The sequence below is a fragment of the Populus euphratica genome, unplaced genomic scaffold (genome assembly GCF_000495115.2).
Source record: "Populus euphratica unplaced genomic scaffold, PopEup_1.0 scaffold6.1, whole genome shotgun sequence".
In the NCBI taxonomy this organism is placed as follows: Eukaryota; Viridiplantae; Streptophyta; class Magnoliopsida; order Malpighiales; family Salicaceae; genus Populus; species Populus euphratica.
Window position 1 is genome coordinate 281333 of NW_011499849.1, and position 10409 is coordinate 291741.

A 10409-nucleotide genomic window follows, 5' to 3' on the forward strand; every position below is an offset into this window, starting at 1 on the left:
AAAGGAGAGATATATCCTTGCAGGCTTGCACCCACTTTCCTCTTGTAAAGCAGCACAGCCTGCCAAACCCACTCTCGGTTAGGTGACCATAAGTGAGGCCCAATGCCATCCCCGTTGTTCTAGATTGCCGTGCAATTAACTAGCACTAACAGTTCTATATTTCTAATTGTTTTTTGTTTATATGAACTGCTGTTAATTTAAGTCACCTTTGCATGGCAAATATTAATATATCTGGAGTCAATATTGTGGCCTGGTATACATCTTTTGGGCCCAGGTTAGTGGTCAAAAATTCATAGTGAATTTTCTGGGAAATGGCTGAACTTTGTTTCTTTTTCCAAATAAAGTTGGGGGAAAATTTGTCGAAGCAGCAGAGCAGTAGTCACATTATCTATCCCTATAATTGATAGTCAACTATGCAGGTTTCCTGCAAATGTAGGTGTTATTTTTGCTTAAGCAATCATGATTGATAACGCTATTCTTAGTTTATACGCGCACGGCTTTCAATAATTGGAATGTAATTATGAGCGGTTTGTTTGCTAACATTAGTGTCAAGTTTCTTAAATTTGATAAACAAGTGGGTGTGTTTTATAAGTTTGTTACGAGCAATTTGCTCGTTCTTTATGGGGATATTATACGGTGAAGGTTTGGTCAATTATATAGCCACTAACATAAGAATCTAATGTTCCGTAGCTTAATGACTCCAATGAATAGAAGAGATTTGAGTTTTATTAAATCTAAGATGCACCCGTACAAAAGGATTTATATCGACTTGAATGTTTGAGAAACAAGAACAGTGTCCATGGTCAAGATTGAAGGCAGATATTGGTTTCGTGGCAGTAGAAAAATATTATTTCGAAATTGAGATCTCATTTAGCTATCTACCAGATCATGTTTTACTGTGCTTTCTTAAAGCCCTTATGCAGTACCCTGCGTATGTGAACGCACATACAAAGTCTTCGTGCCTGAGAGAACCATGGATGTTTTTATTCTGGGGATAGTATAATGGGATCTTTGCTTGCATCGATGATGTTCTAGCAGAAAACTTGAATGGTGGTGATCTGACAGAAGATGCAGGCCCTCATTTGTATTAAAATAATGCTCTTGATAGAACTTGAAATCAGATTAAGAAATTTGTGGGTGTGTGCACGTATGTATTGGAGGGTGAGGTGGGATCAAAACACTGGGGATTGGCTGTTGCTGGGTCTGAGATGTTTATTTTTTCTTTAAAATAAATTGATAGGTGAAGGGAATGCTATCACTAAAAAATAACCTTCCAAGAGAGTTTGTGTTCTTTATATTTCAGACAGACAAAAGAATCAAGGGTTGTGTTTTTCCCCTCATGGCATGCAAGCACCTCGGTGTTTTTCATGTGTTCTGTCATCTTCATTGCCATTCTTTGCTTGCTAGAAGTAGATAAGTAATCAAGTTAATTAACCTTGAATTTACTTGTAATCTTTTTCCTTAATTCCCTCCCTTGCTTCTCATTCTATCCGACACACACCAACCCTGAGTTGTTTGTGTGATGTCATTGTTAGCAAGTTGAACCAACATAAGAAGCGTAAGCGTATGGTAAACAATTGAAGAGCAAGAATCAAATGTTTGCGGCATTAAAAAAAACAGTTTGAGCTGAAGTGCTGAATTGACCTTGCCTTCCATACATGCTGCGCTTTGCACGAATTTCATGATCTTGTTGATATTTGGTTGTACCAGTTGAGAAATAGCCAGTACCAAGAACTGTTACATGATTATAAAATATTTAAAATACTTGAAGAGGATTCTAGTCTTGCTATTTGCATTTCTTAATGGAAATTGAGGAAATTTGATCACCAAATCTTTGAAGAATATTTTTGTGCAAGAATTCTGCAGATCAGGGGTTTCGTATGCCATTGAACGGATGATCTATCAAAAGAAAGTGTTTTGACCACTTGCATGAAAGACATTTTGTAGACATGCGACATTTTAATCTGCTTCTACTGCTGCAATCTAATAACAGATTCCTCCATGGATCACATGAAGCTTGTGCTGCACAACATTTTGTATTTACTGAGCGATGATTCTGATGTGGATGGTTTTCTCATTATCACCGAGGGTTTGAATTTCAAAAGCGGTTATATATATATATATATATATATATATATAGGGAAGAATTTTGATGCACGAAAATTGACCGGAAAAGTTTCTCTCTTTTTTTTTCTTATTTTTCCGATAACGCATAGAGATCTTTATTAGCAGTAAAATTGAGGGTCCGAATTTAGTAGCGAGTAAGCCAGGATTCTACATGATAAGGCTCTGATTGTTAAAAAAAAAAAAAAAAAGGCAAATTAGGATTTACCATCGAATTATAATGCTGGTGTCCCATTGCTTCAACGGGGGCATTCAATTGTGTCCAGATGTGGTATGTGTCTCACTCTTAGTCAACCCAAGAAAAAGTTCGAAACATTTTTTTATTTGAATGTTTAATGACAAGAAGCAATTGCAAAGATTGTGTATATATAGCAAGCCTTGTTTTTGGTGAGAGTGGAGAAGCAACCAAAGTAGAGAAAAGAGAAGTTCAATAAGAAGATGGGGAGGTCTCCCTGTTGCGATGAGAATGGTCTCAAAAAAGGACCATGGACTCCTGAAGAAGACGAAAAGCTTGTTGATCACATCAAAAAACATGGTCAGGGAAGTTGGAGAGCTCTCCCAAAGCTTGCAGGTCCGAATTATAATACCTCTTTGTCACATACAAAAAAAATAAGGACAGAAATAGGTGTTCAGTTGTTTTTCTCTTTGCAGGTCTTAATAGATGTGGCAAGAGCTGTAGGTTAAGGTGGACAAATTACCTGAGACCTGATATAAAGAGAGGAAAATTTTCTCAAGATGAAGAGCAAACGATTCTACATCTTCATTCAATTCATGGAAACAAGTAATTCTACGCGTTACCTTTGGCTGCTTTGAATTAAGAGCTATATTTTTAGAACTCTTTTAACTACTTGGATTCATTATCAGAAACACTAGCATGACTAATTTGTTGTTGCATACCAGATGGTCAGCTATTGCTACCCATCTACCAGGCCGGACGGACAATGAAATTAAGAATTTCTGGAACACCCATTTGAAGAAGAAGCTAATTCAAATGGGTTTTGATCCAATGACCCACCAACCAATAACTGACTTCTTTGCTAGCTTGCCTCAGCTCATGGCCCTCGCTAACCTGAGAGAACCAATGGAGCATCATCCATTAGATGAAAATGCCATGGGATTGCAAGCAGAGGCTCTACAGTTAGCTAAGCTTCAGTATTTACAGTGTCTTCTCCAATCAGCAGCTTCATTAATCCCCTCCGCCAACTCTTATGACCAAAACGGCATTACAGACCTGGAAGTTCTCAATCTGTTGAATTCAATTCCACCCATAAAAGAAAACCCAGTACTAAATTCATCAGAACTTGAGAATCAAGGCTCATGTCACTTTGGAAATGCTACCTCTCAACTACTTCACCATCCAAGTTTATTGTCTCAATTGTCTGCCCCACAAGTCCCTTTCAGTTATCAACCATCTTTGAATACTGAGATGGGTCAAGCTCCATTTTTAACTACAATTCTCAGCCAAGGAGATAGAAACCCATCTGATTCTTCATGGGTGCTTCCTTCTCCCACGCTTGCTCCTCAAGCTGCAACCGAGACTTCCAGAAGCAATCCAGGTGATGCTTGCAGCATTACTTTTAGCTATGGTGGAGTAACTTCTTGGCCCGAGCTTCTTTTTGAAGGTCCTATCATGCATGATATTTCCTAGTTAATTATACTGTCTGATGAGAGGTTTGGATTTGTATCACCATGTGTTTTCTGATATTCTAGCCATCCCATCTTTTACATGTACCATGTATAAGCACCAGCAGCACAACACGCATGCATTTGCATGTACTCATGCGTACAATTGTGCATGTACAAAAAGACTTGTGTAAAAGCGTATTATGTACATGTTCTTTTATTAAAAAAAATAAACGATATCAATTTTAAAAAAGTGTTGAAATTAATTTTTAACTAATCAAATAATAAAAAATAAAATTAAAAAAACGAAGTTAATTTTAACTAATAACATAATAAAAAATAAAATTAAAAAAACATTGAAAATAATAAAAAAGCAATTGTAAATCAAAAAAGTTTTCAAACCATATGGATGAATTCTCTAATTTCATGGGTCAAATTATGAAATCAAGATAAACTAACATAAAAAAATTAAAAAAAAATGAAATCTAATTTTTTAAAACCAAAATTGAATTATGATGAAAAAAATCCATAAAAAAATGGGTATCAATCCTTGTTAGCTTATAAATCCCATATCCTCGCCGATCATTTGATTAGAAGCATCAAATATAAAAAAAAAATTATGAATCTAAATTTTTAAAATTTTAAATATTGAAGGATAAAATAAAAAATTATTAAAAATTAAAAAATCAATAATTGAAACTTAGAAAAAGATGCGAGCCACTCGGGTTAACCAATTAAATTTATAAATAAATTATAAGATCAGGATAACCGTATTAAAAAAACAAATAACCCCATAAAGCTTATTAAAAAAAAATCAATATTAAGTAATGAGCTCAAAAAAATAAGTTAAAAAAACTATGTAAAGTTATGTTAGCTTATAAAACTAAGTTTAAGGAAATTTGATTGAAAGTTGTACAGAAGACAAACATGAATTTTTAGAGACCAATACTTAAATATTCTTAATTAAAAGGATTTAACTGAAATTTTAAATGTCAACCATAAATTTCTAAATTTCTAGGGAGGATTAAGAAAAAAAAAAAGTTTTCAGTTTGTTTCCATTTGCCAGTAGTTTAAAAAAGAAATGAAAAGAAAGGAGCTTTTTTTTTTATCTATTTTCCCCACCTTGATTTATGACTGAGATTGACGTTTATTTACTTCGTAATATTTTTGTATTTTAATTATTTCTATATATGCAGTATCTTCCAATAGTGAATATTAAAATAATTAGGTTGGTAAACATGAAGTACTGGATATTTGTGTTTCCTCAGGAGCAGAGACCAACAACAAGCAGAGCCAATTGATAATCAGGAACTTGAGCTCTACATGTCCATAGTCACTCTTTATATACAATCAGGAGGAAAATTTCTGTTGCAAGTTTTAGCGTTCTGATAAGTGGTTAGTTTTTAAAATATTTTTTTATTTTAAAATTTTTTAAAATTTTATTTTAATATTAAAATGATTCAAAAATAAAATAAAATATTAATCTCAAATAAAAAAATTCAAACTTTTTAGAACACAATTTTTACTACAAAAACAAGCATGCACTCGATACTTATCAGGAAAACAGAGAGTGGGAGGGGGGGGGGGATATTACTCAGGGGCGAAGAAGTAATTAAGAAATGGTAGGAGTTGAATAGAGCGTTTCGAATGAGAAAATTAAGATCTGCGCTTGAAATCATACATGGAGGTTTTGCAAGAATTGCATTTGCTTTTGGCTGGAAATTGAGACGATAAATTCTCACAACGAAGAGAAGCGTCGAACGAATGGTCTCAGATTTATTTTGCTGTCTGTGTCTTCGGCAACTTGAGAGTTCTCCGTTGGTGAAACCTAGCTTGAGATCTCACCTCGCTGGCGGCAGTGCAGTAGTGCACGAGGAGCAGTTTATATGTGCCTATTTTTCAAAGTAGCGTAAATTCTGGATTAGATTCACCATAATCACTAACAACTCCGAACACGTTGCCTCGGTTTCTTAACTATTTCCTGCTCTTCCCTTGGCAATCATGTCATGCTGATTATAAGCAAACCAATTTGTTGGTCTAAAATTCCTTTGTGCAGCCAGTAATCATAATCAATCACTAAAATTACAGTTTTATCTTTTAATCACCATAATCGTGTTTTTTAAAAAATTTCTTATAAAAAAATTATTTTTTTATTTTTCAAACATTTTAATATGTGGATATCAAATTCTTTTTAAAAATAAATATAAAAAATACTATTTTAATATATTTTTAAATATAAATAATCTTAAATAATAACTACTACTATAATTCCCAACAATCTTCTATTCGAGTAGCCTAGGTGGTAGCATGAGCCTATAACTGGGTAGCGTGCAGGGAGGTCTTCCCAAAAAAATACCTGGGGAAGATTGTTAAGGACATTGAAAATCCTCGTCGTAAGAGTATCTCTAGTGAAAAAAACTAAATGAATGATTAAAAATAAAAAATTAATATTTTAATTTGTTTTGCTTGATTTTCATATTCTAAAAGAAAAATCAAATAAAATATTAAAATGTCTCTTTTTTTTATAAATATTATTTCTATATATCTTTTAAAAGAGCTAAAACTAATAAAGTGAGGTCAACAAAAGAATAAACCAATTAAATCTAGCCATATAAAAAAAAATATCAAAATCATTAAAAAAATAAAACACTTATTTAAAAGAGCTAAAACTAATAAAGTGAGGTCAACAAAAGAATAAACCAATTAAATCTAGCCATATAAAAAAAAATATCAAAATCATTAAAAAAATAAAACACTTATTTATTCTACTCTAATAAAATTGAATTTTCAAATGGTTTTTTTCCATTGAAATATACATAAAAAAAAGTTATATTTATATTATTTAAAATATTATTTTATTAATTTAATTTTTTAAAATAGTATCTTTAATTGTAGATGCTCTAAGAGAGGGGAAGGAATGAAAGCCAGGATTCATATCAATTAAAAGCTAGTGCAAATAAGAATATCCAATAGAGATCAAACGAAAATATCAATGAAGAAATGGGTGAGGAAGATTTGAATAAGCAAAGGTCCCCGGAAATACAGGGATAAAAGTCATAATAAAATCTCAATTTCCTTGCAGAGCAGTTAAGACTTGATTTCTTTTCCATCAAGAATTGACTTCAATTATCACAAATTAATTATTTTATTAAATGTCTTTATAATAAGCCACTTACTTACCACAATTACAACTGGCAATGAACCAGTGGACTTTATAACTTGTACGTAAGCTCATTTAATGATTATTTCTACTTGGATTAACATGTAAAATACACTACTTAATTGTAAAACCAAAATAATTTTATAAAAATAAATTAAAATAAATTATAAAATTTAATTTTTAATTAACTTTATACTAAAAGATATAATTAAAAAAGTTCCAATAAAAAAAAACTATAATCAACAGTTTAGTTTGCTTAACCTATAAATTGATTCATGAGATCAAGATAATTATAGTTAACTGAGTTAGTTTACCAAATTCGCAAACCGTTTTATAATATTAAAATAATTTTATAAAAAATAAATTATAAAAAATAATTCTCAATTATCTAATATTAAAGAATAAAATTATACTAAAAAAATACAAAAAATATTCAAGTAACTTAATTAACTTATAAAATTTGCAATACAACTTATAAAAGCGAGCTAACCTCTATAAAAGGAATCATAAAATTTAATGAAAAATAGATTTAAAAAGAAAATAAAACCTAAAAAAACATTATTAAAATTAATAATATTTTATAAAGTGATGTACGGTTTATCACCATAGTAAATAGGGAAAATAAAATAGAAAATGGTTTAGGTTTCTTCTTCTCCTCCCTTGTATCGTATTTAAAGGACTATAGTGAATTTTCATCACCTAACGCTACCCCATTTGCTGGATACTCCTCGAAGTTTCTTATGTCATGGCCAATTTCGAGCATAATCTATGGATGCTATAGACAATGTGATGGATGATTAATTAGGAACGCATCACATGATCTCTGAGTTTATATATATATATAGTTGGTGGCATCGACATGAAAATGATGACTACAGATGAAAATGTCAAAAAAAAAAATGTTGTTATGGATATTTATTACGAGTAAGATAAATATTCCCCAAAATCGTTCGAATTATTTAAAATATAAATTTTTATTATCATAAAATTAAATAAAAAGAGGTTTTGTACATCAACCGCGGTGAGGCGCGTATACAGAACTAGTTTCTTTCTAAACAAAGGGCCAATTGAGCCAGAATGCAAGTTGCATCTTGGATTTTTGAGAAATTGGGTCTTTTCTTGGGCCAACTGCCTAAAACAGTGTAACTACGTCATGACCAAGTTTATAATGAATGGCCTAGCCCAATGAAACGACAGGGTGTCGTTTGTTAGTCTCTCTTTGTTAGTTGTTGGTGGCTCTTCGCTGTCAGGACGAGAACCAGTTGCCTTTCATCCCCTTTTCTGGAGTTAAAATAGATCAAACCTGCCACCTGCCTTGTAGAAGTGTTAAACAAAAAAAACCTCTAATATTTATATTATTTGATCTAACATTTCTTGTTAAAATTAGTTGAATAATATAGCTATTATAGATGATAGTAAATTAATAAATCTAAAAAATAAATTATTATTTGTTCTAACCATTTTTATTGAAATTAGTTGAATAATATAGATAAATCTAAAAATAAACATTACATGTCAGGTCATAGTTGAAATTTTTAAAACCGGATTAATCCTACTCAATCCTTATATCTTATACTCATCTTATTTTTATATTTATATCTTATACTCATCTTATTTTTATATTTAATAATTTATGGATTGAGTATTTAAATTTTTTATTTAAAAATGCTTCGATGCCAAAGTTTTTACTAGTGGGCTCTTATTATATTTTTTAACATGATAAAAAAAGGCTTGTCTTTTTATTAAAGGGAAGAGCAAAGATAACTAGAATTTAATGGTAGTATAAGATATGAAAAATAGATTTAATATTAGAGTATCATGACGTCTACTATTCATATTGTAGATTTGTCTCTAAATATAGACCCATAGAATTAATAATATAAGCTTAGCTTGTGGATATATATAATAGCCATAAAAATTTAACCCAGTCTAATACATTCAAACCTTTTGGAATGGATTGAATTTATAAGTTATGTAAAATATCAAAAGTTTAATTGAATATAATTATATACTCAAAAAGTACCAAAAGTCAAATTAAATATAATTATATAATTATATACTCAAACTTGACCAAATTATATCCATAAACATCAATAATGTCTTTACAAAGTATTGAGTTCCAAATTACAAATCATTGTTCTTTACTATGCCTTTTCCAAATTACAAAGTAATAATTAAATTTAAACAGGACATGATTTTATTATGTTTCATTGTTCTTTCCACACAAATCATGATATCATTGAGAAAAATAAAAGAACAATGATCAAAATAAAAATAAAAAATAGCCTTTTTCATTCCAAAGTTAGAAAGGTATACAAAAAATTTGGTTTAGTCCTTGATGTTTTAATTTTCATATTATTTTATCCCTATTATATTAGATTTTACATTTTTATCTTAAACTCTCCTTTCACTTTTCAATCCTTAAATGTTGAGAGAGAAAAGAAAAGGAATGTTTGAGAAATGAGAAGGCCAGCGAAAGGGTTTGAATGTTCATATTCCACCCATGAAAAAATATTCTGGTTCATTTTAGAGAATAGAATTTAATAAAAGTGGTTTTTTCTTTCAAACGTAAATTGATGTTTTATAACAAATTTTTTTGGAAGTTTGTTTGGATTCTTTTTTTTTTTTTACTCTTTAAGAGTGATTACAAGGTGTTTTATAGCAAATAATAAGTTTACTGATGTTTTTATGATGCTAATGAGGCTTTTTTTTTTGGTGAAAATATGTTAGAATATATGTTTTTAAAGTTTAAAAACTTGAACTTTGACTTTTCAACTACATTTGATGGTTAAAAAACAATTCAGTGGTCAACATTTTGTTTAACCAAATAAATGATATGTTATTTATTGTATTTTAAAAAATGGATAGTTTTACCATATTTTTTCAAAAAAAATAAAAAATAACTAAGGGTGCATGCTAAACTTTTAAGCCTAGGCGCACTTAGATATTTTGCTTTTAGGTCTGACTCACGAGCCTATTTTCTAGGCCATCAACATTTAACTTTTTTTAAGAGGCTTTTGGGCCATTTCCTTTTTTTTTTCTTTTAGTCGTTATTTTAATAATCTTCTTCAAATAAAATTATTAACATGATATTTACAAAATTATCTAGTTTTTCAATAATTTTATATGACTATATTAGCAATTATTTTATGAATAAGCTACCTGTGAGTTAGTTTTTTAAACATTCTCAGTGAAATAAAATATGTTTTAAACATGGTACATAGCAATATATATATATATATATATATCGCCCCGCTCCTTTTTATTTTAAATGAGGGTTGGATTGAAAGAAAATAGATTGAAGTAAAAAAAAAAAAAAATAGCATGGGTGATGGATTCAAAACTTTATCAAAAATTTATTTGAGTCCCGTATATTTTTTAAATATTAGGTGATTGATCTCTTGAATTATAAAATTTAATTTTAGTGTCAAATTTTATTTTATCATTTTCAATTATTTTTTTGTTAGAAGAGAGAGAAGAAATCGTCAAATTCTAATTTAGA

The 10409-nt window shown here is 30.1% G+C and overlaps 1 protein-coding gene across 1 annotated transcript; it reads left to right on the forward strand.

Annotated features, from left to right (window-relative positions):
- Positions 1–2504: 2504 nt before the first annotated feature.
- Positions 2505–3855, forward strand: LOC105119954 (transcription factor MYB39-like). The gene is made up of 3 exons (XM_011018155.1): positions 2505–2695; positions 2776–2905; positions 3025–3855. The coding sequence occupies exons 1-3, from the start codon at positions 2563–2565 to the stop codon at positions 3770–3772; spliced, it is 1011 nt and encodes a 336-aa protein (XP_011016457.1). The 5' UTR covers positions 2505–2562; the 3' UTR covers positions 3773–3855.
- The last annotated feature ends 6554 nt before the right edge of the window (positions 3856–10409 follow it).

Excerpts from the sequence above, each read along its gene's own strand:
- LOC105119954 (XM_011018155.1), top strand. The coding sequence starts at position 2,563 with ATGGGGAGGTCTCCCTGTTGCGATGAGAATGGTCTCAAAAAAGGACCA. Across the intron at positions 2,696-2,775 it reads AGCTCTCCCAAAGCTTGCAG|GTCTTAATAGATGTGGCAAG; the intron begins GTCCGAATTATA and ends TTCTCTTTGCAG. Across the intron at positions 2,906-3,024 it reads CATTCAATTCATGGAAACAA|ATGGTCAGCTATTGCTACCC; the intron begins GTAATTCTACGC and ends GTTGCATACCAG.